Source organism: Balaenoptera musculus, chromosome 11 (assembly GCF_009873245.2).
Source record: "Balaenoptera musculus isolate JJ_BM4_2016_0621 chromosome 11, mBalMus1.pri.v3, whole genome shotgun sequence".
Classification (NCBI taxonomy): domain Eukaryota; kingdom Metazoa; phylum Chordata; class Mammalia; order Artiodactyla; family Balaenopteridae; genus Balaenoptera; species Balaenoptera musculus.
Window position 1 is genome coordinate 6104614 of NC_045795.1, and position 27929 is coordinate 6132542.

General features: G+C 37.1%; 1 protein-coding gene across 4 annotated transcripts; it reads right to left on the reverse strand.

The window, feature by feature from the left end:
• Positions 1 to 421: 421 nt before the first annotated feature.
• SLC35B3 (solute carrier family 35 member B3) lies at positions 422 to 23396 on the reverse strand. Of its 4 annotated transcripts, none has more exons than XM_036869460.1 (10): positions 23289 to 23396; positions 19505 to 19798; positions 16616 to 16737; positions 12581 to 12735; positions 11182 to 11289; positions 8095 to 8192; positions 5978 to 6070; positions 5454 to 5565; positions 2647 to 2716; positions 422 to 1024 (listed from the first exon to the last, which is right to left on the reverse strand). In XM_036869460.1, the coding sequence occupies exons 2-10, from the start codon at positions 19703 to 19705 to the stop codon at positions 874 to 876; spliced, it is 1110 nt and encodes a 369-aa protein (XP_036725355.1). In that variant the 5' UTR covers positions 19706 to 19798; positions 23289 to 23396; the 3' UTR covers positions 422 to 873. The 4 variants fall into 4 exon arrangements, with proteins under 4 accessions (XP_036725355.1, XP_036725360.1, XP_036725359.1 ...); XM_036869465.1 differs by having other exon boundaries at positions 23212 to 23382; XM_036869464.1 differs by having other exon boundaries at positions 8095 to 8159; positions 23212 to 23342.
• Positions 23397 to 27929: the final 4533 nt, after the last annotated feature.

Consider the following 27929-nt stretch of genomic DNA (forward strand, 5'->3'; position numbering starts at 1 on the left):
GAGTTTGTTACTCTATTGCTTCTGTTTTATGTTTTGGTTTTCTGGCCACGAGGCATGTGGGATCTTAGCTCCCTGACCAGGGATTGAACCTGCACACCCTGCATTGGAAGGTGAAGTCTTAACCACTGGACTGCCAGGGAAGTCCCTCCCTTCAATTTAAAAATCCAAATCGCGAAATCTTTTAGCACCTTTGATGGGTAATAGGAAATCTGGCTTGTGATACATACTTACAGGATACAGGATCATGACTCTTTTTACTCTATTGACTATATTCCACAGAAAACGTAAAGCACATTTTCTCTAAAGAATACTTTTAAATGATCAGAGAAAAGCCTAAGTTTTAAAGTTTATGTACTTCCCATCTTCGTAACAAAATCCAACCTTCACTACCCCAATTCCGTCACATTCTTTTAAAAAAAAATCAGAGAATAATTTTTATTTATAATGAAGTTATTCTCTCTAGACTTTAAATCATCAGTTCACTCTTACAACAGAGAATCAATTTAAATAACACCACCAAAATGGAACGGAAAAAAGAAAACAATCTGCGCTTACATATCAATTTCTTTGATATGTCATAATGATATCCAATTTTTCTTGCAACATGGTGGTCCATTTCCAGTGAAATTCTCAACAGACTGTAAGCGTCACGGTCCTTCATCTTGACGTTTTATTCTAAGGTGTGCCAGGTGTGGCTCTTTTGATTGCTTTGGAAGTTAAACAGTCCAACAAGGGTTCTGAAGAAAGGGCGACTTCACATGTAATCCGTCCACAAATGACAGCATGCCTTCAGAGCCTCTGGTTTTTAGAAAAGTCCCTTTGGAAAGTTAATTGATTGATGAATTAATTCTACGTTATAAAGCGAATCGCTGCCTAGACAGTCTGTGCCAATGTCCCTGACCTCCTCACTTCCGCTGTTTTGTTTATCACATCATACAGCGATGGGAGTCTTATTTTGTCCATATTTTTGCTGTAAACATTGAGAAATATACCAAGGATAACTAACAAACCAGACCATACATACCTAAGAGAAAAAAATAAGGAAAAAAGATTAATGTCAGCGTAACAATTTGTCATTAACCACAGAATTTGATGACGTCACAAAAATTCCTCAATGAAATAAAATTTTGCTACTGGATACCTATAGTAAGAGCACTAAAATAAAACAGTATTTGTTTTATTTTACAAATAATATTTAGATCACACTAGATAGAATTCTATATTTTTAATGTTAAGTATGTATGTAGGAAAAGCATTTTACAAAATACTAAACGTAGTTCATTTTTTTTTGAGGATAATAGCAAATTTGAAGTCCAACTCCTACCAAAAGTCTCAAGAGTATGTTTAAAGCACTGGATATGTAAACCTGCCAATGGCCTTCTTAGGAATTCAATTCAGCAGTCCAACTAGTTGGGGTAGAATATAGAGAGATAAAAAGGGACACATCCTGAGAAAGTAGGAGAATTGGCATTGATTACTACAGTGAATACCTAGCCCCTGCAGAAAGAGAAACTAATTTATAGAAAACAAACAGAGTTTTCTATAAATACAGTTGTCCCTAGTATCAGCTGGGGACTGGTTCCAGAACCCAACCCCCTTCTACCCAGAGGATACTAAAATCAGTGGATGCTAAAGTCCTTTATTTATGGCATAGTATTTGCATATAACCTATGCACAACTTTGTGTATACTTTAAAGCATCTCTAAATTATTAGAATACCTAACACAATGTAGATGCTATGTAAATAGGTGTCAGTGCATGGCAAATTCAAATTTTACTTTATGGAACTTCCTGGAATTTTTTTTCTGAATATTTTTGCTTTGCAGTTGGTTGATTCAATCTGCAGATGTAGAACCCATGGATACAGAAAACCGACTATACATTGCTGAAAATTTATTTTGTGGTTACCTTTAAGCTCATACAGCTGACCCTTGAACAACACAGGTTTGAACTGCACAGGTCCAGTTATACGTGGATTTTTTCAATAAATATACAGTCAGCCCTCTGTGTGTGCAGATGTGGAACCCGTAGACATAAAGAGCTGACTGAAAGGGACTTGAGCATCCTTGGATTTTGGTATATGTGTGGGTCCTGGAACCGGTACCCCATGGATTCCAAGGGATGGCTGTACATTGATAATTTCTAAGTCTGAATCTTCTCAATTACCAACCAATATAAGTTTAAATGATGCTAATTTCAAATACATACTAGACAGTAAAGAAAACAGTCAATGCTTCCACTGAAAACCACAAACTAAGAAAACCATTAGGGTACAACTCTAACTCAAATCCTTTGTGGGAAAAGACAGCAAATAAACGTAACAATTTAAAAAACCACATATGTATATATATAAAATTTATATATTTGCACCAGGGCAAGGGGAGTCCCTTAATCTCACCACATCACTCACATTCATTTATACTCTAGACACGGTCACATGTGCATTGGGACTGGTTAGGCAATTTAAGTATACAAAATGATTTCTTCAAAATAATTACATACATTTCTGAAACAGCAGAAGACACAGCAATAAATTTGGATCAAGATGAAAAGGATTCTTTACAAAGAAATTAAGGCTGTTTAAGAGTAAACGTGAAACAAAAGTATCTAAAGGTAGAGAAACTTGTCGAATTAAAAAGTACTTACTGAAATGTGAATGGTTTGGCAAAGAATATAAATGAAAGGACAATGGTCATTCCTTTTCTCCCCGTTGTCACTGTAGGGAGAGGAAGGTTGGTTTTAGAATGCGCCTGTTGTCTTGGTAATATTTCGGAAATAATTTAGTTAACAAATATTTACAGAGCCTACTGTGTGCCAAGATCTATGTGAGGTGCCAAGGAAACAAAGGAAAGCGAAAAAGGAAGAAAATCAAACAGAAAGTCACTGCTCCTGCTACCATGGAATTTATAGGCTAGCAGGGTTACAGACATTAAATAACAGAGTTACATTTAAAGTACAACTGTAATAAGTGCTTGACGGAGGCCATGAGGCTATGGGGGCACGTCATCCTGTAGGGAGACATAGCAAGTCTGACAGGAAAGAAAGGATTTTTCCAAGGAAGACACGACTGGATTCCGTTATCTTTAAAAGCAGCAATCTAAAGGACATCCTAATGGTGGGCATCTCTGGATAAGACCATGAGACATCTTTCCAGTCCTCTTTACACTGTCCTTCCAGGATTATGGCCCGAAGCTTTCCTCCCTCGCCCCACCCAGATGCAGAGAGGAACTCTGCACGTAGCTCCGCTACACCTTTCCACCACCAGACTGTGTGCTTTACTCAGTTCCTTGTCTTATTTGTCCTCATTTCCACAGACTCTGTAGTTCCTGGCACTTGATCTTCAAAGCATGAATTAATGAATGAATACCAGATGAAGACACTGTTTTGGAAACTGTTAGAGCGCGATTCCCCAAATCTATTTTTCCTACTACTTTAGTAAAAAGACCCCTACTTTTAACTGGGATACCTTCCCTGCCTCTCCTACAGTCAGGTGTGGTCACGGGACGAAGTTTGGACAACGAAGTGGCAGCAGAAGTGCTGTCTCTAGGAGTGTGATTTGTAGGAACTTTCCATAAAGAGAAGGCTGTGTCTTTCATCTTCTCTCCACCCACCCTGTCTGGAATGAGGACGAAGATGGCAGAGCAGAAAGAGGGACTGGATTCCTGAGGAGCTGGAGCTACCATGCCAGCTTGGGAGGCACATGGCATACGGTTAAGAGGACAGGTCTGGAGCTAGACGGCCTCAGTTGAAATACTGATTTTGCAACTTACTAGCTGGTCGATCACTTGGCAAGCCACTTAACCACCCCGTGCCTCAGTTTACCCATCTGTAAAATGGAACAATAATAGCACCTACTTTATAGGATCATTGTGAGGTTAAGATGAATAATATATGTAAAATAGCTAAAATGGTACCTGGTGCATAATAAGGGCTATGGACATGTTAGCTGTTATATTACCATCTCTGGATTTGTTTCACGTGAGAGAGAAAGACACCTGCCTGCACCTTCAACACAAGGATTGCATCTCACATTTCTTTATACCAATCACAGGGCTCATCAATACATACAGACTGATATCAGACCCTTTTTGAACAGTTACTATCTTACAAACAAAACTGAAACCCAAGCTAAGTGTATGCATTTGCGGTCTTTCTTGACAGCATGAGCTGACTTGGAAGGTTACTGATATGGCCCAATCTACAATTAAATTCCCTCTACTTACCATTAGGGACGTAAACTTTAAAAAGCAGAGTCATATGTGAGCAAAGAAAGGGAACAGTTAGGAAGAAATATACTTTTACAGAGGGGGCATTTATTCATTTGTTTCATTTACTCTGTGGTATTAAAATAAACATTCCCCTAAAACCATGAAAAATCAAAATCAGGTAAATGAGTAAGGTGTAAATGCCTTATGGATGTAAATTTTATAGATCTCTGATAGAGATGATCTTGTCCAACCCAATCTCTTCACAAAAGAGAGAAACGAGGCCCAGAGAAGAGGAGAGACTTACTCTCCAGGTCCCGTATCACTGAACGTCAGGGCTGGGACTGGCCTGCACCTTCTCTCACACCCCAGCCCAGCGCTCCTCATGGCAGGTCACACGGCTTCCCATCCTGAGGGGCTTCACCCAGGGTTCTCTCCAGATGGGAGACGCTGAGAGCGTTCGTCATGTGGACCATTCTTTTGGCAAACAGTGTGAGGTAGCAATTGGAGTCCTCTGCTCCCCTCACCGGGCCTGACCTGCAGCCCATCATCTGCTCCCCTCACTCCTCCAGAGCAAAGCAAGTAACAACCTCCATTTCTCTGACATGCCAAGCAAAGTCCTTGCACAGAGCACGTGCATAATAATTATTAGTGAAAAGAGCAGCTCATCTGGTTGAGGTTCTAGAAAGTGTACAAACGAAAGGCCCCAAAACCTTTGCTCAAAATATACCTGTCATGTTTTAAGTGTGACAAAACTGTAATTTTCCATTATAAATTAAAAGTGATTAAAGACAGTATTTTTCCTGGAAGGTATTCATCCCATCATACTTTTTAATAAAAAGATCTTTTAATGTACTTAAAGTTACTATCTAGATAAATGTATATATTTGATTTTAAAATTAAACCTTCAAATAAGAAATTCAGATCAAACATCATTTTCTTTAGAATTTTAAAGAAATACCATAAGCCAAGGAATAAATTGGTGAAATGTGACAATTTTCTTTCTTTCTTTAAAAAAAATTTTTATTTTGGCTGCGCTGTGCGGCTTGAGGGATCTTAGTTCCCCGACCAGGGACTGAACTCGGGTCCCGGCGGTGAAAGCACCGAGTCCTAACCACTGGACCACCAGGGAATTCCCGACAATTTTCTTTTTAATGAAGAGTAGATGCTGCCCTTACCCTTTGAAAAAGAATATCAAAGAAAATTTAAATGCTTATTTCATAATCTAAGCAAGTATATCATTCTTACCTGTTACAGCAAAAAGTGCACCAAAAATTTTAATCAAAGCCAGAACAAAAGAGATTCCAAAATACCCAGTGAGGGAAAAAAGGAAAGCATAACCATAGGTCCGAACTGGATCCTGCAAATATAAAAAAGCCTGTTAGAAAAATGCAAAACAAACCCTGAGGTATTATAAATGAAATAAAACTACAGATTTTAATCAACTTTTTGAGCAATAATAAGCCATTCAACAATGCAGTCAAGCAAAGATTCTGATTTAGTTCTGATTTAATGGAAAAATAATGATGAAATTAAAAATCCCCAACTTCTACATTATGAATAGTTTTAAAATTAACTTATAGGAAAGAGCAAGGATAAAAAAATTTAAATATAAATCATTTCATTTCTGAAATAATTTCTGATTTACATATATTTTATTAAAGGAGTTATCAAATTATATAAAATAGTCTTTTGGAACAAGGGGAATTAGAAATACAGAGGAAACTAATTAATGGAAGATGTTTATTTTTAAAAATGTGATTAGTGTTTACCTTTGAACAAAATGTTACTGCAGGGCCTAATCCACTAGTGCATGTCAATCCCAATAAAATGTACACAAAACCGATTGAATACGAATATAAAACCTAGAGAAAAATAAAGTGGAAAAAAGTGCTATTTAACCAAAGGTGTAAAATGAAGGTTTTCAATATATGGCTCAATTTCTTTATTTCGTTAAATCTGTAGAGGAAACCATTTTAAAAGTAACATCATTGTTTCAATATGGCGTAATTTTCTGGAAATGATGGTTGATTCTGTTTATAAGTTTACACATTATTTTAGGTACAACATAACACAGCAGTACTAATCCTTTCATAAATGGTTACCTAATTATTCATTTTTTGCCTCATTTAATTACTGAATTCAAACCAGATTTTAATGTTGGGGGTCCTAAAAACAAACACAAAACAAAGATACTCTAAAACTACTTATTGGACATGAAAAAACCCAAACATTAAGTTTGCAAATGCATTAAAATACAATGAAAATAAGCAGTATATGACACACCTATTGCTTAATTTCCCAATTTTCCTACCAATCTTTCTATTACACTCCTTATAAGAAGAATCGGTGTCATCATCAAACTTAAATACCTGCTACGTGTCAGGTACTGTGCTAATAACGCTCTATGTGGATTATTCCATTTATTTCTCACAACCAACCTAAGAGATAGGCACTCTTAATCATCATTCCCCAATGTGCGGATGGAAAAACTAAAACTTAGAGATATTAAGTCACTTTCCTCAAACAGGAGAGCTAGTAGAGAACTAAGGCTATCTTAGTCCAGAGCCTACGTCTTAACCACTGTATTACATTCTTCCTACCTACTTACAATTCCTTAATTCTCTGATCGTTATCTTATCTAGGGAGAGTGGTGATGATGATCAAGAAAACTCCTGACCAAGATTAAAGTTCCTATGTTCTTAGGGACTCTGTAAAGATGCCCCACTCTGTTGACTAAGTAACCAGTCCTACATATCCTTACTGCTGTGTGCTCTGTCTGTCTAGCAAGGTGATGGGCTACAAAACTAATGCAAACACAGCATAACAACCTTCCTATATACAAACACCAACCAGCTAGAAGATATATTGGAAGAAAAGGCATTATTTGCAGTAATAACGGCAAAAAGATGAAACACCTAACAATAACTTCAATAAAAAATAACTGGATTTAAACAAAGAAAACTTTAAAATCTAAGGGACATTTAAAAGTAACACGTGAATAAAAGGAAAGTCATACCTTATTCTTGGACTGAAAGAATCAAGTGTATAGATGCCATTCTCCCTAAATTAATTTATAATTCAATGCCATACCAATCACAATACCAATGGGTTTCTAGTTTATTTGGGGATATGAACACCCAAGAATAACTACTGGTAGTAACATTCTGAAAAACAAAAGGAACAAAGGTGGCTAGTCCTAACAGATGGTAAATGTATGGTGATAAAGCTGCTGTCATTATATGGTTCTGGTGCAGAAATAAGCTTGAAAGAATAAAATTGTGAACCCTGCATTAGAATAAGATAGGATAAAAGAAGGTATTTAAAATAAAAATTGGAAAAGTGAATTATTCAATAAATGATATTGGGGAAAGTGGATAGCCGTATGGAAGAAAATTTTTTAAAAGTTTTAGTTGGATCAAAGATTTAATAAATAAGGAAATTATAAAAATAGTAGGCAATGGGCATAAAATTCTTAAATCTTAGAGTTGGAAAAGCCCTTTTCAATCATAATACATAGCTAGAAGTCATGAAGGAAAAGATAAGCTAAACTACCTGTAAATTACAAACTTCTAAATGGAAAATAATACCAAATACAAAGAGAGAAGAGAAATGATGTAACAAAGCATTTTTTTTTAACACGCCCCAAACTCCATCAATCAAAGAGGAAAAAAATTTATCAAATGCTTGCAATAAGGTATCAGCGGTGATAATGGTATTTTACTTTTTACCTTCCTATATTTGAACGTACTACTTTTATGAAAATAATGATGATAAACTAGTTTAAAATTGCAATGCAAGTCTTCAATACCATAATTATGTCATAAAATTAAGTATATCATCATTTTTGAGTCTGTCTGACGTGAAGAAAAAGCACTAGAGTATTTACCATTTCTGAATTAGAAGCATTATGGAGTTTCATAGCTTTCTCTTGGACATTTCCAATGACAGCATCTGCACATAGTGCCAGGGAGATGAGGATCACACCTTCAAGAAGGCATAAGAAAAAAATAACCTCCTCATTTAAACATATGAACGATAATCAAGACTTATCAGAAATTTAACTGGGCTAAAAAACCAAAATCAGACCTTAAATCACATTTGCTCAGCAAAGTTGAGTATTTTTATCCACAACCAGATGTAACAGGCATGTAGGTGATGTTATTAAAACAAAAAACCAAAAAAAACCAACTAATACTAATAAATTGCGTTAATGCTGTCACCTTGCTGTGTTTCACAATCACGTCAAATAATATTTCTGCTTTTAAGTAGATTATATGTTGGAAAGAAACACTGTATTAAACAAATACAGAAGAGATTCTTAGATGATCTATTGGGATTGGTGGTTAGTCAGTTAATTCAAACAATCAAAGGAAGAGGGAAAGCATAAAAATAGTACCCATATTATTAAAATATTTAATTTAAAACACATAAACATAATGCAGTTGTTAAGGCCTCTTCTTTGAGTATGGGTCTGTACTAAAATTCTGCACTTTCCTTTGTGTAAGCTGCATTCAGAACACAGTCTCTGTGATTTCCAAGTTGTTTTTAAAAAGTGCACCAAAAGCTTAGGAACTTGTAAAACAATCAGGGTATACAGTCCTTTCATATTTTTATGCTTCCCCCAATTTTTACCCACACTTAATTCAACGGTGATTTTATTGACTTGTCAAAGTGTTTTAATTAACTTAGTTTTCACAGTAACAATTCTCTCTTCAAACTCATTTTTGAATAATTTAAGTAATATTTAATTATTGCATAATTAAAATAACACATACAACTGACATGAACAAATCTGGAAATCAACACACTCATACAAATGTGCATGTCTACCTGAGAAGCACGCTACTACCTGCAAGTATATAGGACGCTGGCCACCAGTCATGGTGCTTTACCAAAAAAACCCAAAAAAACGCAACCTTGGTTATATCTGTGAGTCTGATGAGATTTGAAGTTTTCTCTATTTTTAAAAAATATATAAGCAATCAAAGGTAGCAGAAAAATAAATGTACATGTGTATGCACTTAATTGAGAATTTTCAAGTTTTCATACTTAATCTTCAATTTGACTTTTTATCATCTACCTTTCATATTTATTACCTAAATACACATTTTTATTCACCAAACTTGATTCTGAACGCTCTTTTCCTTGTTTCAAATATCAGATCTGTCCTCGTAAGAAAAAGACATGCTATTATCGAAGACTTGGAAAACAATGTCCCAGCTCCTAAAAGGCTATTCAAAGACATCCCAAAACTGTTCTGAACAATGGCAACAGCATGAAAATACCTGAATTGCATCTGAATTACCTGAATATTTTAAAGGAGGACATTTATTTGAATAAGTAAATTCTGATATATTCACTTCATACATCCAAAGTTTTATTTATGTCTGCCTTAAGTAACCATCTGAATAGCTAACCTAATCTCCTTCAGACAATACACTCATAGATCAAGGACTGTGGTAAGTGCTCATCAATTATTCTCAATGATGAGGAATCGTTAGGTTCTCACGCCCTTAAAAAACATTCCCATGGAACTCAGAAAGGGTGGGCACTTGAGTTATACTGAGAAGTTACAGATCACCGAAACCAGCTCTCTCCATCACTGTCACCACCCTCACCCCACCACGTGCAAGTGCTTTCATGTTCATTATTCCAGCACCTCATTCTATCCTTCCGCTACCTTTGTGTGAGGCAAGCTATTATCATTATCTCTGTTTTATGGTGAAGCACTCCTCTAAAACAGCTTTTCCCCTCAGTTTTCAAATATAATCTTCCTTTTGCAGTTGCTGACACGAAAACGAAGTGTTCCTGAAAAACCTAAACCATGTTAGAAACATCTGCAACTCTAAGCTTTCTCACTGAAGTAAGATCACTCGTACTCTGGATGATCAGAGTTGAAAGAACAGACCTAATAGGTTCTACCAGCATCGTCTATAAAAGGCTGGTTTAAAGGGCTGCTCTAAGATGCTGATCTGAATCCATTAACTTGGCCTGATTAACCAGGTCAGTAAGAAACACAGACGAACAACTGGTCAGGAAAATTCTGATTCTTAGAAAGAACAGCAAAGTTGACGTAAATGATTTTCTTCATCACTGCATACTTTTTTTTCTCACAAATAATTATAGTTTGTACTTGCTGATATATGTATATATATATATTACATATGCTGCTATTTTTGTTATTGTTATTTTGTTTTGCTTTGCTTTTCTCCCTGTTCTCTCACAGTTCCTTTGAAAGAACAATTTTTGTCAGGTATGAGGCTAGGAAATGGGATGAAACTGAAATAATCCCATGAGTAACACTCAATAGTTTAAGAATGACAATACTGTATATATAATAAGCAATCTCCCTGTAAGGTCTTTAGACTAAAAACAAGATTCCAACACATATTTTTTATTCTTATTTATTTCTAAACATACTATAATACCTATTCTCCTCGTGAAAGATCTAAATTTAATTTACAAAATTCCACATGGCACACCATGAGGAAAAGCGTTTATGGTGGAAGCTTTATGCACTTTAAGGTTATGACCACATTTATATTACACAGTTCAATATTAAAGAAGAGCATAATTTTCTTTTTTTAAGCTAAAACAATGAAAAGTAAGTTTGCAAGTTTCATTTTTTTTTAAGAAAATGAGAATAACAATTACTACTGTGATCCTCCTATAACTCATGTGTATATTTCCAATTCAGCTCATAAGAAATTGGTCTGTCATGTACTTGATAATGGGAGATTCTATCTAGGCACACAGCCTCTTGTCATGTCAAAATACTATACAAGAGTACTAGAAACAACTGTTATGTTTCCAGAGTTGTGATATTTTTACTATATGGAAAGTCCAAAAGCTTTATGTTAGATACGAGAATCACAGATGCCACACCATCATTTAAAACCCTCATGAAACTGTAAAAATTCTTACTCTAAACCGAAACACCTACAAAATCTAGGAATACAAGTAAATTCCTTACCTGTCAGGTTGAAATTTGGTGCAACTGTGCTGTCAGCTAGGGTAAACCATATCAGGCCGAGGCTCATGCATAAGGCAGCAGACACATCAGCAACATTGTAACGCTTTCCTGTGCAAAATAAATGTAAGTCAACCTCATTATGCAATTACCCACTCAGCACAGTTTTAGATCTCTGTGTTTAAACAAGCAGAGCAGGGACTGCCTTTTATATCCAATGTCAAAAATGACCAGGAGCACTTAGGTTAAGGCAGGAGACAGTCACAGAAGGGCTTTGAAAATCAAAATTATCCCGTGAGCACCAAAATGTCCTTATAAGTTAGATACGAGATCCTTCTTTATCTGTTATGATAGTGAGTAAATATGAACATTTAAAAAGTTTGTGGAAACTAGTGCCTCTTTTACTTTATGTATAACATAAGGCTATGAATTTTCTTATACTTAATAAGTTTACCAAGAAACCAGAGTAGTTATTCGGGCTATATATATAAGTTTGCAAATACTATAGTCAGATAACTTCTAGGTTGGTGAGGATTAACTTATTTTAGTACATCCAAGTTTAAATAATGAAATCACATAGTGTAACTTTTTGGAAGGACTGTTAAGGAGATATTATACAGGCCAAGTCAGTTACGATGTGAAATGTGATTTTTAATAGGAAATTGAGATCATTATTTTTTCCTGTGTGAACAGTTATCCTGAAATTATATGTGAAGTAGTTGACATACACATTTTCATTTTAAAAGGCTCTTTTGGGAAGGCTTATAATGCATAAAATGAAGTCAGGCTTTATAAGAACTTTAGTGATTATCAAAACATGATTCCTCATGACAGTCAGATGAACAAAACAAAAACTTGTTCCACTGCTTGTCGCTATCATTGCCTCCTCTCTTACTCCTATTTTCACATAGCTTGTAATTTAGTTGGGATCCTAGGGAGTCAACAGTAAGCAGAGTTGGTTAAAAAAACACTTGCTCAGCTTAAGCTTTACTTCAACATGGGAATCGTCCATTTGTATAATGGAGGTGGAGAGTAGAGCCCTGGAGAGTAGAAAAATGAAAGAATTGAAAAAAAGAGCTTTCCAGGTACTTCTGAGCTAGGCCTTCAATATGTAAATACAATATTTCTGGAAATGTATTAGGTTCCAGATTAAAAGAATAAAACAAAATACTATTTTTATTTTTCCCCATCTCTAAATTACTGATTTCAGATCCTGAGGTATATCACAGAAGTATCGGTGTTTTTATAATAGCTTTTTTTTTATTAGATATCACTCAGAAGTGTTACAATATCTAAGCTGTTCATTAAAGATATTAATTGAAGTTTAATGTTTTTCCTAATGCTAGATGCCATAACATATCCTATTAATTTCAAACAGTATGAAAATATATCATTACTATACCTTGAATAAAAACTCCTCCTAGCATAACAGGAATCAATTTGCAGCACTTGAAGATGACTTGGGTAGGATAATTCAGGTAGCCCAAGGAAGTGTTTGATAACCCCATAGTACCCACAGTTAGAAAAGCTATTATGATGTAGGTTTTTCCTGGTATTCTGTAAAAGACAATTTTTAAAATCTTCATTTTGGGACCCAATTCATACTATTGTAAGAGAATGTGTTTACAATGTGTAAATTTCTAATTACTCTTCTAATTTCTGTTTAATATTTCTATAAATATCCGTAAAATATCACTATGCTTAAAGTTACAACAGTGTTAACTGGTATAGAAGAATGTCGGTGAAAATAACAATTTACCTTTATTTAATCAGTTGTAAGTGAGAACTCTCAACTGTGTGAAAAAGTAGTACATTAGAGAGTTACTTAGATTCTTACTGAAAATATAAATGCTATTACATTTAAGGTTTTTTAACAGTAGTTATAGCTACATATAAAAACCATCTTGACTAAATTTAGAAAAAAAGAATTGATTTTTAAAAAAATTGGCTTCTATAATGGGAAAAGGCACCTTAGTTAATTAACTTCTAAATTGTTGTTCTGTTTCCTAACATTCCATCTAGCATTAGGAAAAATACATCTATCCATTCTGCTAGAATAACCTGAGCAGAATTTCTCTAGAAAAAGAACATGGTGGTTTAAAACTCTAGACATGGTTTTTATTACCATAATGTCTTATGATTCATCTCTAATGCTGTAATTCTATAAAATGTTAAAACAATCAACTTTTAGATGAGGAATCTGACTCTCTCCTCACGATCCCAAATTTTCTACTTTGGGCTCTAACTGGATTTCCTAAAGGAGATTCTTAATTTGGTATCTTCATAATTCTGAGCTGTTCTTGTGAGCATATGCTCACAAGATACTTAATGGTCTAAAATAATAATCTTGTACGTTGGTGCACTATTCATATAATTAAATTATGTTGCATTTTTAGATCTAGTTTCCATTTTGGGATTTGTGTTCATGTTTAAATCAAGGCGACGAAATTCCACATTTTTTATACGGCTAGATATAAGGCAAAATAATTTATTAGATAAGTTCAATTAAAATGCATCATTTCCACTTACATTTCAATTTTGAGACCTTTGCTTATACTTTACTAACACAGTGGTCAACATTTAAAATCCATGTGGAAATAATTGGGCGTGCCTGTTATGCATCAGTGTACACAGACACTGGTTTTTATGCTGTCCATGGGGTTTAACTCTCAGTGGGGTATCAGTGAAGGAGGACAGCACCACTTCTACAGGTAATGATAAAAGTCAGAAGAGGCAAATTTCCTCATCCATAAATTGCAAACAGTGGCCAGAAAATAAAAATTCGGGTCAGAAGAATCACAAGATTAAAAAAGCAGCACAGTAAAGGAAGAAAGAAAACCAGCCTGGAACTCAGGAAACCTAAATTCAAAAGGTTCCAAATCTGAGTGCAGCCTGGGGCACGAGCTCATGGAAATCCCAGCTCTCCTCCAGGTCTGCTTTCTCACTGGTGAAATGAGGTTAGATTTCATCATCTTGCCTCTAGGGCTCTCACTGTTTCTATTTGAATACCCCAATTGCTTACTACTTTAGACAGGATGGGAAGTTGTAACTTTGATAAGCCCCTTGGCTTTTCAATTTGGTAGATAGATCTCCTTTATTAAAAACTCACATAGAGGGCTTCCCTGGTGGCGCAGTGGTTGAGAATCTGCCTGCTAATGCAGGGGACACGGGTTCGAGCCCTGGTCTGGGAAGATCCCACATGCCGCGGAGCAGCTGGGCCCGTGAGCCACAACTACTGAGCCTGTGCGTCTGGAGCCTGTGCCCCGCAGCGGGAGGGGCCGCGATAGTGAGAGGCCCGCGCACCGCGATGAAGAGTGGCCCCCGCTTGCCGCAACTGGAGAAAGCCCTCGCACAGAAACGAAGACCCAACACAGCCATAAATAAATAAATAAATAAATAAATAAAGTAGCTATAAAGTTTAAAAAAAAAAAAAAAACTCACACAGAGTAATTAACACTAAAGTTACAAGATGATCTTTGGTGAAATATATACTTTGGAGTAATATACTTCGGCGTATATTTAGGGTATTCTAGTCTGTGATGGGCTATATCACACATCACCATATTTCATCCTCAAACTGAAACAGAGAGAATTTAAGAAACTTCCCTGAGGTATTGACAGAATAGGAGGCAGTAACATGACTCAAATCCCTGTTTTCTGACCCCAAATTCTGTACTCTTCAAGTACATGGGTATTCATATAAATATAGGAAGAGAGAAAAACCTAAGCAAAGAATTTGACTAATTAAAGGTCTAAAGAGCAGTGTCACTTAAATAAATTCAGAAATAGGGGATTGGGCATATTTTCATTGCAATACACTTCTAAAGACTTTTTCGAAAAAAGTTTTTAATGTGCCTTTGAATGAAAAGTGTTCAATTTCTAATTACATTTATTATAGGTCTATAAATTCTTCTACCTAATTCCTTCACTCATGTTTCAATCAAACACAAATGACTTTAAATATGTTATGGTTATGTGGTTTAAAGGTTGGGAAAAACATGACTGGAGGCTCACTCCCCATCTTTTGGTAGCTGAGAGGGAGTTGTATCTTTTTAAAACTTAACAGTTAGGAGATGCATCATCTTTGTGTTTTTTTCATTTAATAAATACAGCATTGGGTTCTTTTATTTTAGAAGCAATCAGAGGTCCAGCAGTTTGCAATACATAATGAATATATATGGAAGCCAGGCTTCCATATATATTAGTCCTGACAGACACATTTAATTACTTTCTATTCTACCACCCATGGCTAAGCTAAGTCTTGTAGAGTTTCAGAACATGAAAATAATAAAGATGATCTCCTCAGATTCAAACATTTTTAACACTGCTGCTATAATAATTTATTGGCAATAGAGAGGTTGAGAGGTAAAATTAGACCCATGAAGAAATACTGGTGTTACTGATTTAAATATTTAAAATTTTATAGTTATTTTCATACAAACATCAGAAACATTTAAGAAAAAAAAGTAGCTATGAAAATTTTTTATTTTCACTGAAGGATTAAACATTTATATCAATGAAGAATGTCAACATTATAGCTCCTTATTACATTTAAACTGTCCAATATATACATGAAATATTCACGTATTAGGGTCTGATATGACAGGATAACCACACTTAAATTTACCAAGAAAATGTTTTATTCAAATTCCCAACCACCTTCTGATAGGTTTTAACTGCATATTGCTCAATATGCCATTAACAATATTTCAAGATATTTCTCAAACCTAGGTGGTCATTAATTTAAAAGATACTGTCATATAAACTCTTTTAGTTTTGACAAAAAGGAACATTATGGAATTTCTCTAATGTCCAAGAATGCAATTTCTACTGCTGGCCATTACAAACGCGATGATGTTAAGTGGAATATATCCCACAAAACAAAACATTAACTATACGTTTCAAAAACCACTATAAAAATAGGTATTGATATTTCATATCACCATTCTTATGTAGTACCATCATAAATTTTTCAGTAATCACACCTATTTCCATTATAAAAACATATATGTACATCTGAATACTTTCTCCTATTTTAAGAAGATCTATCTTAAGTTGAGTATAAACAACATTTTTATTTTATTTTTTTGGCTGCGCTGCGCGGCATGTGGGATCTTAGTTCCCCCACCAGGGATCGAACCTGGGCCCCTGGCAGTGGAAGTGCGGAGTCCTAACCACTGGACCGCCAACGAATGCCCAAAACATTTTTTAATCTGACAACATTACACTTTTTTCAATGTATAATGGAAATACCATATTTAATATTTTTAATAAGTTGATAATACTGATAAAAATTCCTGGGTATTAAATGTTTTATTAATGGGAAATGTATATTTCACGTATAACATACTCCACGTGTGCAAAAAATGAAACAAAAAAAATGTACTACTACTCATGTACTTAACTGCCAAAAGATAAAAACAAATAAACCACATACCTTCTCCTTTTGTCCTGAATAAGCTGAAGCTCTATTAGGCCAAATATGGAGTAAAATGCAAACTGCACTAAAGTAAGGTACCAGCCATAGGGCTTAAAACCCTCCACTGAAAATATTAATTCCTGTCAAGAGAGACATGAACACTGTTTAAGTCCAAGGGGCAGATCAATTTCCTCACAGCGCATTCCTATAAGCACAGCATTTTAATGGAAACCAAGCTTCACCCCCAACAACAAAATGCACAAAAAAACATCCAAACTGTAAGGCTCCTGAGAGGTAAAATTAGAGAAGTTAGGAGGCCTTCCCAAAGAAGTGACAGTAGATATCCGGGTATGACAAACAGCAGAACAGGAAGCAGGGGAGGTAGAACGAGGAAGCAACCCCCTCCTATGCTTTTTTCTTTTTTTAAAAGACCAAAATTAAAAGAGTTGCCCAAAACAATGCGGAAGGCAGCTGATTCACGGGCTCATGTGCTCTTATAAAGAGCGCGCTCCACGAGGGTCTGTTATCTCAGGCTTGTTTCCCAATAGTCAGGTAATCGGTTCAGATCAATAATTAATGTTACTTTGTAGAATTCTTGCGCCATAGATTATATAAAACTTCTCCTTATACAGAAATGGTTACTCTTCTTAAAAATAATGTTATATCATGAAAAAATTTTTGTTAATTGTTAAAAAGCCATTCTTAATCTCATTAAGAGGTATTCTAATAAAGCTATCTGGCTTAATTAAATGCATTAAACTATCCACCAAATATATATATATTTCAGCTGTATTTGAAATAAATTTTAAAAAGATGAAATTGATGGATAAACTTATGTTCAAAGAAAAACTAAACACAGCCTCTAAAAAGATCCTGAACTGATTTTGTACATTTAGGATGCTGTGTAATTCCCCAAATTTAGATTTCATGTTCAAGTAAGTCTGTCAGTTATTTAGGAGATTTCTGGTTTATAAACTATAAAACATAAAAATAGCTTTATTAATATCCTGGCACTCAGGTAAATATTTCACTTTCTATATTGCTAAATTTACTACAAAACCCCATTTTCTTTAACCTATTTTAATATCCAATTAGTAGCAATGTCAGTTCTCACCAAAGTGATGTTACAACTATAATCGGTTTATCTAATTTTAAAAGAAACTTTGCACATATATTAGTTGTAAATTAAAATCTCTGATCATTTATCAAATAGAAAAAATTTAATGAAATTTGTAAATTTCTAATTCATTTTCCATTAAAATGGCTAACTTTGCTCCCAAGCTATTTGGTAACAATGGTTATTTCGAAGGACACAAAAAAATGTTTCTCAACAAGACATTCTAACATTTGATAAAAGTTACTATTTTGTACTGTTCTTCATTGTGATACCTGAATTCTTATATCATCTTCTAGTACAAAAGTCAATTATAAATATTAAGATTTTAAAATTCATGTTGTTTTACACTAATACACCCTATAGTATTTTCAGAAGCTAAGGAACAGTCACAATTCTGTCTCCTCCTTTATACTTACTTTTATATTTCATCTCTATAAAACAAAGGAAAAGCATACAACAATTTTTAAGATCACTCTGATTATAAAGAATATCAGAAATATTATCTATGTTTTCATAGAACATGTGTTTTCAGAAAACACATCACTTTCCTTTTCTTCAACTACAAAGATTTTCTCATGTTAGGGAGTTGCATAAAAAAGCAAAGTTGGTAATGGCTGAAAATACCCACTGATGAGTTGACAATTGGTAATTAACGGTCCCCATGCACACATTCTGTTTACACTAGCCTGGGTCCTCATCCATCCAGCTCTTGTCCTTGAAGCTCAGGAATTTCCTGGTCAAATGTATACAACTATCCCATAAAACAATGCAAATACAAGACAAACTGTGGCAATGTTAGAAATGTTTTGCATAGGCAAAAATCACAGAAAAATAAGGTTCTGGCAAAGTTGAATTAGAAGAGGAAACCAACAAGAATGAGAACACAACAGATGCTTCAAGAAAAGGATGATTCAAGTATTATAGGATTGAAGAGACACCCTTGGAAAAACAGAAAACATCCTGATACACTTTTGCAAAATGACCTCTTAATGAGCTCCAGGAATCAAGAGTGAACTAGAATGTGGCTTTTGTGCTATTGTTCAATTTCATGTGAGAATTATGTTCCAAAATACCAATCAATACTTCAACCATTTTCTTTTAAAAAGCACATGGTGGGGCTTCCCTGGTGGCGCAGTGGTTGAGAATCCGCCTGCCAATGCAGGGGACACGGGTACCAGCCCTGGTCTGGGAAGATCCCACATGCTGTGGAGCAACTAAGCCCATGCGCCACAACTACTGAGCCTGCGCTCTAGAGCCCACGAGCCACAGCTACTGAGCCTGTGTGCAACTACTGAAGCCCGTGCACCTAGAGCTCATGCTCTGCAACAAGAGAAGCCACCGCAATGAGAAGCCCATGCACTGCAACGAAGAGTAGCCCCCACTCGCTGCAACTAGAGGAAGCCCATGCGGAGCAACGAAGACCCAACGCAGCCAAAAATAAATAAATAAACAAAAATATATGTATATTAAAAAAAACCCACATGGTTGCAATTACCTACATTTTGCAAACTGTAACACTTCGTATTTGTTCATAATTTTAATTTTTTAAGATTGTCTCTTGCTTCCCTTCCCCCACGTAAAATGTTTCACTCTAAAATTTGGATCCCTGTTTTCAGTCAATTTAATCTTAAGTAGCTCTTTTCTACTACTATACTAAGAAACTCAAATTTGTGAATAAACTTGCTATCCTATAAAAGAAAGTATCTTGGACAAAACTATTAGTAGTGCCCATGCTGAGCTCATTTGTTATAAATAATTAACATATTATAAACAAATAACTAATTTTTTACCTGTAAATATCCATAAATTAGGTAAAATACCAAAACTCCAGCAACACATATGAAAAATTGAGTAAGTTTGTTAAATCTGCTGAGATTTATGCCAAGCACTACAATGTCATCTATCGACTTGATGTGTGGCGACATTGCTTGGGTTTTGGATGGGACAGTGATAGAAATATATTTCCTGGAGCTGTTGAACTTGAGATCCATTGTTCTTATTTTGCCGCATTCAGTGCTTCCAAAGTTATCTTTGCTGGTTTCCTCCCCTTTGTTCAGTCTTTCTTTTGCCTGCTGAGCCAAGCCCTACAGAAGGAAATAAACAATTAAAGCAAAACATTTAGACCATCAAGTAAAGTGCTATGCTCCAAATAATATCTCAAGTCACATTTGGAAAATCACACAGGTAAGAGTTATTCTCTCTGGACAGTAATATATTAATTCTCCTATTCAAGCTTCCCATCCACCAAAACAATATGCTTAGTCTCCAAACACGACTAAATTAAATATACACCATTCTTATTTCCACAGCAACAAACTAAAAGCTAACCTTGTATTTATTTCATCAAAGTAAACGTGCCTTTATTATGTTTCCATTTGCAGTGAGGATATAATTTTTAAAGCCCACAATAGTTTACGCATAATGTCTTCAACATTAAAGTCAATCTTTAATTGCAGAAAAGAGTAAAGAACAGCCCAAACTCCTACAGCTACCAAGACAATTGTAAAATTTATTTGCTAATGACATTTTAAAATAAAGTGAAACATTTGTAAGTTGTGCAAAAAGGTAGAGTTAGCCAAGATTATAGAAAGGATACTATGCTTTAGCGACAGCACCTCTTAGGCTAAAAGAAAACGTTTTTTTCCTTTGGAGAAAAATCTCTGCAATTTCAAAAGTCTTTGGTAGTTGTTCCATGGGTATAAAGTTTCAGTTGTACCAGGTGAATAAGTTCTAGGGACCATCTGTTGTAGAGGCCCTATGACAGTGTCTGTGGTGAACAACATGGTGCTGTGCACTTAAACATTTGTTAAGAGGGCAGATCTCGTGTAAAGCATTCTTAACTACACACACACAAAGGGGACACAAGGACACTCCTGGTGGTGACAGATATGTTTATTACCTTGTTTATGGAGATGGTATCACAGGTGTGTATGTATATGCCCAGACGCATCAAATTGTATCTATTAAACATGTGCGTTTTTTTGTATGTATCAATTATACCTCAATAAAGCTGTTTAGAAAAAAGAAATAAAGAAGCCCTTGGGTTTGTAAAAAGCTGAAAAACACATCATTTTTTGTTAGTCTGTGAAAAACAATCATGAAGGCTCCAGAGATGACTATCAATTTCTCTTTGGATTAATAGAAACTGAAAAGTAAATTCATGTAAAAGTTGAGGAAAGCGCAGAATTATGACAAACAGAACAAACTTATTAAGAAAAACTTATCTTCCTAGAAAAGAATGTCTGTTACAATCCCAGTGGGAATTAAAATTTACACTCTAGTTGAGAGAAGAGGATAAGAATAATTTTGACAGTGAACTCTCTGGAAATCTTAAAAAAAAACCCCAAAACTGCCATATGGTGATTTAAAATGGCAAGAATTAGAGTCATCTCTTCATGATCGCTTCTAGTTTGCTGATTTACAGAGATTAAGTAGGTCTCCTTCTGTAATTTAAACTTGGGGTCAAGGCTCTGACTACAACTTGTAACTAACAATAATACACAGGCATCAAAGAACATTTGTTGTACGTGATACCTGCCACATTTCTAAATAGAAAATGTGTAATTTCAATAAGTTTTACTGTATTTCCTTTCCTTTGCCCATTTCTTCTTTTACACATTGTTCTTGTTGCCCATGCTACGTTTAATCAGTGTCATCTCTGTTAAGGCTTTTTAAGTCACCCTGTAGGATCCCCTTGGGATATGACTTTCTTTATAAAGCATGCCTTAAAAGACCTTACCTAAATGTTGTGTTTGAATGTAGAAGAAACAAAAAGGTTAGCAACTATTTTCCATACTTGTAGGCGTGGGTGTACTAATAAATGGGTGTACATTCTAATAAATCTGGCCCCATGTAGGTTTTTAAGCTTCCTTTCCCTGCCTTGCATTTAGAATGAAGTTTTATTAATCAGAACATCACTCGTCAGATCATGTGACTGATGAAGAAAGACACTGAACTCTGATAGCCAATAACTGTGATCCTAAATGTTTGCCACATCCCTTCCATTTCAGGCATTAATGACTGATATCAACCATCATCTAAAGAAACTGGTCTAATGTCCTTGTGATGTAGGAAAAAATAAAAAGAAATCAAGCACAGAATTAAAATTAGCTTTCAAATTAACCGATTAACATTTTGCTTTAATTTACAAGTTCATGTAACCCTTGAAACTAATGTTAAAATAAAAACCACAGGTGTGAATCACTGCCTAAGGTCTCTTCCTAAAGTCAACACAGACGTTTAATTACTTGAAGTTACAGATTGCTAAAATGCAATTAAAAAAAATAGCATTTCTAGCACATATTGAAATTTCAAAATAAATGACTGGTGACAATGTTGATTTAAAATGACCAACTTAAGTAAAATTTAATTTAATCTACTCTTTCCCAACCTTTTGAAGAAAAGTCTCCCACTACAAAAAGGTAGAACATAAGGAAAATATGTCACTACGATGTGAGCACCCTGAAAAAAAAAACTCGACTCTGTATTTTGCCACACTCCACATTACAATTAAAAGAATGTTGCCATTATAGCTAGGTTAACTGGACTCTGGATATTAATCATGACCTGTGGCGTATAATTATAAAACACAGAAAAACAAGATTCTTTCCCATTTCTTTGAACACACTTCATTGCACAAAGTTCAGGAAACTGTGTGCTAATTTTTGAAGGTCACTTTTTTTTTTCCTAAGGGAGAAAACTAAAATTAGGACTTTACAGGTATATTAAGAAATTAAGTATTACAAATAACACCTATCTAAATTATTTTCAAAGGCTGTATCTCCCTCTTCCAAGTCCCAAACTATCCCCAAAAGAAAACATTCATCCCCAAAACAGTTCTAGACGTCTGATATCCTACTGTAGAAGAAATGCATATGCCCAACATTAAAAAAAAAAAAAGTTAGAACGCCAAATCCTTCCACCTTCTTTCAACATTTCTTTAAGAAAATAAAACGGTGGGCAAGAGAGTTAAGCTGCAAAGACTGGAGGAATTTGAAGAACTACCAGTGGAAGTTCATGACAAGAACTTAACCCGATGAGAACAATCACCTTGCACTGCAAATGGACAGCAGAGTACCATACAGTACCCAGCTGAACGCAGATCCCGGACGTAGTTCTTAACTGAAAACGCTGTTTTGGGGGACCCAGGCGACTGACAGTTGTCCAGAGGCCCTGGGGATAGCCTACCAGACCCCCCCGGAGGTGGCCTCAGGCCTGCAAGCCTGCAAGTACCGGCCTGAGCGAGCTCTCGCCAGCCGTAGGGCGGAAGGGCGAGGACAAGCAGATGCTCCTCCCTGGAAACCGTGCCAGCAGATTTCCGTTCTTTATAAAAGGAAGTCACCCGCGCCCTGCCTCCCGACCTCATCCTCTCCCGCTCTCTCCTTAGGATGAAGATGGGCGGTGTCAAGGTTCTCCGGGGGGTGGGGCGGGGGGGTCTGCATCCCAAACACGGCGAAAGGCCCGGGGGGGCACGTCCACTCCCGAGCCAGTGTGTCACCTGAAAGGGGGACCCCAGCCCAGGGGGCGTCTCAGCCAGACGGAGCGTCTCCCCCTCCCCAGGTCCGTCGCCATCACCTCCTGCTTCTCCTCCTCGCCCACTCCTGCACGTCCCACCGCGGCCGCCGAGTCCTCGCCGGGTGCTGGTATCCCCGGCGCCCGCGCGCCACTTCCGCCTATGTGTCCGCCGGCGCGTGCGCAGTCGCGCGGCCCCGCCCCCTCGCCGGCCGCCGGCCTCCGGCGGCGGGGGCGCGGTCACGTCTCGCGCAGCCGCCTTCAGCTCCGGGGCGCGGGACAAGAGCCGACGTGGTGGCTCAGTGGTACCGGGACGCGCGCTAAACGCCGCGTCGGGGCGGTGAGCGCCTGTCGGGTAGAGTGTTCTCATCTTCCGGTCCGTGCTCCTCGAGCCTGTGCAGCCCCCCAGGTTGCAGGGCCCGGTCCCCCGGTCCCCGTGGGCGCCCACGCAGGTGGCGCCTTCCCGGCCAGTGGCCATGCGCGGAATTTGAGAAGGAGGCCCCGTGGAGAACGTTGAACCCGGGTATAGACACCGTTGGGGTTCCCTCTGCTTGATCCAAATGAGATGGGGTAAAGTCACAGTACCTTTCTCTGCTGCCATGTTTTACCTGCTTTCCGGGGAAGGTGAACCCAAGTAACGCTTGGGTTGCTTCTGACGTAGTAATTCAGCTTGTGGCTACAGCACCCCCGGTCCTTTTCATGAAAATGTCAGCGTTGTTTGGACAGTGCCACTTACTGCTCAGAACGTAAATCCCACGGCTCTACCAGCTCCCAAACTAAACATTTACCCTACAGTTAGGGCTGCATCTACAATCACTGAGATGCAGTGATGTACAAACCGAGATGGGATCGGTGATGAATTGATTTGGGGGTAACGCTAAAATGATATGGAAGACAAAGATTACTACAAGGAAGGAACCTTTCTGAGAGCATGCTTTGGATACCCGGGAAAGGAATGAATTGGAAACACACCAGGCATCTCCTGTTGTAAATGGTGGGTCTGGTTGGGCATTTTCATTTAATCCTTGTTAGGTCGAATTTTACAAATGTTGACTACGGCTTAGAGAATTTAAACTTCCTAAAGAAATAGTAAATGGTAGCCTTCCAATGATGCCATGCTGTTACCTGGATAACGTGGATTTAATGCTACTGCTAGGCATTTATACAACATGGGTCATGCACATAATCCATAAATTAGAAGTAGAAGCTCTCTGCCCTCAAGGAGTTACAGGTACACAGGAAAAGGTAAATGTTAGCATAAAACAACTCACCGTACAAGAGGTGTTCTAAGGTATCATCTCCTTGTACCTGGACAATTACGGTAGTCTTCTAGCCGGTCTTTCTACTTCCCCTTTATTTCTCTACTTTCCAATTCCTTTCAGCAGCTGGAATGATCCTTTTAGAACCTGACAGAATATACCATTCCTCTGCTCAGAACCCTTTACCATTTTACTCAGATTAAAATTCAGAAGCCTTACCATGGCTTCTAAGAAAGAGCTCAGTCTGGATAAACCACATCTACAGCTGCTGTTCAAAGTTCATCTAACGCCGTCCAAGCACACCAGGCAGCAGCACTCAGGACTTACTGTTCCTTCTGCACGGACCACTGCCCTCCCAGGTACCCACGGAACGTGCCCTCTCACTTTCCTCCGTAGCTGCTCAAGTGTAACTCGACCTGACTGTTCTTCCCGGACTGCTCCATCTAGGAGAGCTAACCTCTACACACACACACACTGGCCTCCCACTGCTTTACATGCCTTCGTAGCAGTTAGGATCACTTCCCGCACATTTGTTGTTTACGTCTCCCTTACCTCTTCGGCTCTACTGGAATGTCCCATGAGAGCAGGACTTTTGTCTCATTTATTCACAGGGGTACTGCCATCATCTAGAACAGAGCACTCCAGTACACAGTCAGCACTCAGTAAATACTTGGTGAATGAGTAAGTGCCACATGAGTGTTAGGATAGTAATAAGGAAATTCAGAAGAAGTCAGACGTTGCCTGGAGTGGTTTGTGAAAGCTTCTTTTAGAAGATGGAATTTAAATGATGAGGAGGATTCATACTGGGTGGGTGGGGGCTGTTTGGAAAGGGGGAAAGGGGAGGGAAGGGTAGTCTGAGCAGAGTCAACCAAAGTAAACAGAGACGCTAGACAAGGCAGTAATCAAATCTACAGTAGTTCTAAATGCTGACCTCTAAAAGTAGAACCAAAATAGGAAACTGCTAATAGCACATCCCTGAAAATTCACTTTGCCTCATCAAGGCTAGTTTATCTTTCCCTCTTTACCAGCAAATCCCATCCTTCTTAGATTGTATCCATCAGATACTGTCCATTCCAGACTGACTGCGAAATATATTTAGAGAATAGTTGGAATTTGTTTTAAACCATGAAAAAGAAAATATCGAACATAGCATAGAATTAAATGTTTAAATAAAGCATAAGTGACACATGCATTTTAAGATTTCTCATATACATGAAGGACAAAGAAAATAATAGGGCGCAAAGAACCAGCTGGATTAAATGTCCCTGCAATTCTCGTTGGAAGTCCAAAGGTATTATGTATGAAGAAAGAAGAAAATCAAATAGTTTCACTTTCTAAAACTATCCCAATTTCAACTATGACAGTGCTTCATTATAAAGTTATGTTTATTTAATTCTTTGCCATAAGGTTTTAAACCACTACATATATATATATATATATATAACAAGTAATAAAATAAATTATATATATAAATGTATAAGTGGGTACTAGTCATCAGTAATTTTCACAAACCTAATCATAAAGATTAGCATGACTATTGTCTTTTGATAATCAAAGAGTTTATTTATTATGGGAATTGCCCTTTAGGAATCTAGGGTAAACTTTTTATTAAATCAAATGAGTAGTACTTTAATTAAATATTATAAATATTTTTTAATATAAAGGTCAGTGTAACGGGCAATGTTGTGTCTCCCACAAAATTCATATGTTGAAGTTCTAGCCTCCAGTGCCCTAGGATGTGACTGTATTTGAAGATAGGCTCATTAAAGAGGTAATTAAGTTAAAATGAAATAACGAGGGTGGACTCTAATCCAATCTGATTCATGACCCCGTAAAAAGAGGAAATGTGGATACAGACATATACAGAGGGAAGACCATGTGAAGACACAGCCAACACCCTGATCTCGAACTTCCAGCTTCTGGAACTGTGAGGAAATACATTCTGTTGTTTAAGCCACCGGATTTGGTATTTTGTTGTGGCAGTCCTGGCGAAGTAATACAGTCAGTGACATATTTTTACAGGTCAAATATGAGCTATATGAGAGATGATCTGGAGAAGTACTTGTTATAGAGGAGGCATTTAACCAATACTGACTGGTGCATTGCTGCCCATTTACCCCTGTGATAACCCTTGTGGTCAAACAAAATTAAAGATGTGCAGCTATGAATTGGTTATAACTTCTGAGAAATTCATAGTCCTGTTGTGTCAAAAGCCTTTGGTGTCCTGACTCGTATTCTCAGCATCCTTTCTAGTTTCTGACTCACTGGGGGACAGGTTCACGCAAGCTTCCACTCTTCTCCCTGAAAGCTTCTCTCCTCTGTGTTTTGCCAGGCTGGTCTGCTTTCTGCCCCGAGGCTCTTCTGACTTTGCCTACCGGAGGCCAGCAGTAGCTCTCTCAGCTCACGCCACGCACAGCTTTGAAGTGTTGGTGAGTTAACACTCCTGGGTCAGCTTTCAATCAGGAGACAGTAGCCAGTGGATAAAGGTTCTTGTCTTTCAACCTGTAACAAGACAGTTTTGTAAGACCATTCTCCATGCTTCTTCAGAGGTCCTGGTGAAGTTGAGTTCTGGTTGCCCACAGCAGCAACTTCAATAACACACTCTCGTATCATCTTCTATATCTTTCTCCCCATTCCCTTACTGCTTCTTACTAGGATCACCTCCCAAATGACCTGGCTGCACACAGGTAGTTGTCTTAGGTTAAGCTTTGGGGGGAAACCAAGCTGGGAAGGTTGGTGTAAGAAGAAAGTCTCAAATGCAGCCTCTCAGTTCTCTGGAGCTGGGTCTCTCACCAGTCCGGTGGCGACAGGGATACCTCCTGGTGTGCTATGGCATCAGGGCTACTAAGGCGCTTCCTACCTGTGGTGGATTGAATATGAAGATGAATCATTCGTCTTCATGGTCGCTCTGGCACTTGAATGGGAAAGGGGCAATTGTACTTATAAGGCTGGGGGATTTTGCTGGCTTTTTTTTTTTTTAACTTTCATGGTCAGCCAGCTGTCAACTCAGGGCTCACCATGAGAGCTAGAAAACCCCCATATCAATATTTAACTATGGATATGAATGATTAATATTGGAATTGCAGGGCATGCATAGACTCATGTTACTGTTTTAAAAATTTAGTCTAAACATACTGTTGCAAAAATATCCATTACTGCATGCAGTAGGGTTAAAATAGACACACAGCAATGAAATCAATAAGGACAAATAAAGTCAAAATAATTTACAATTATAAAGCAAGAATACGAGCAATTCAGAACCATAACCAATTTGATTGATGGTATACTTTTTGACAACTTTATTGAAGAATAATTGACATAATCCACACGTTCTTAAGGTGCACAATTTGATGTTTTGATATATGTATATATCCATACAAACATCTCCAAAATCAAGGTAATGAGCATACCAGGAGTATCTCCAAAGATTCCTCCTGTCCGTTTA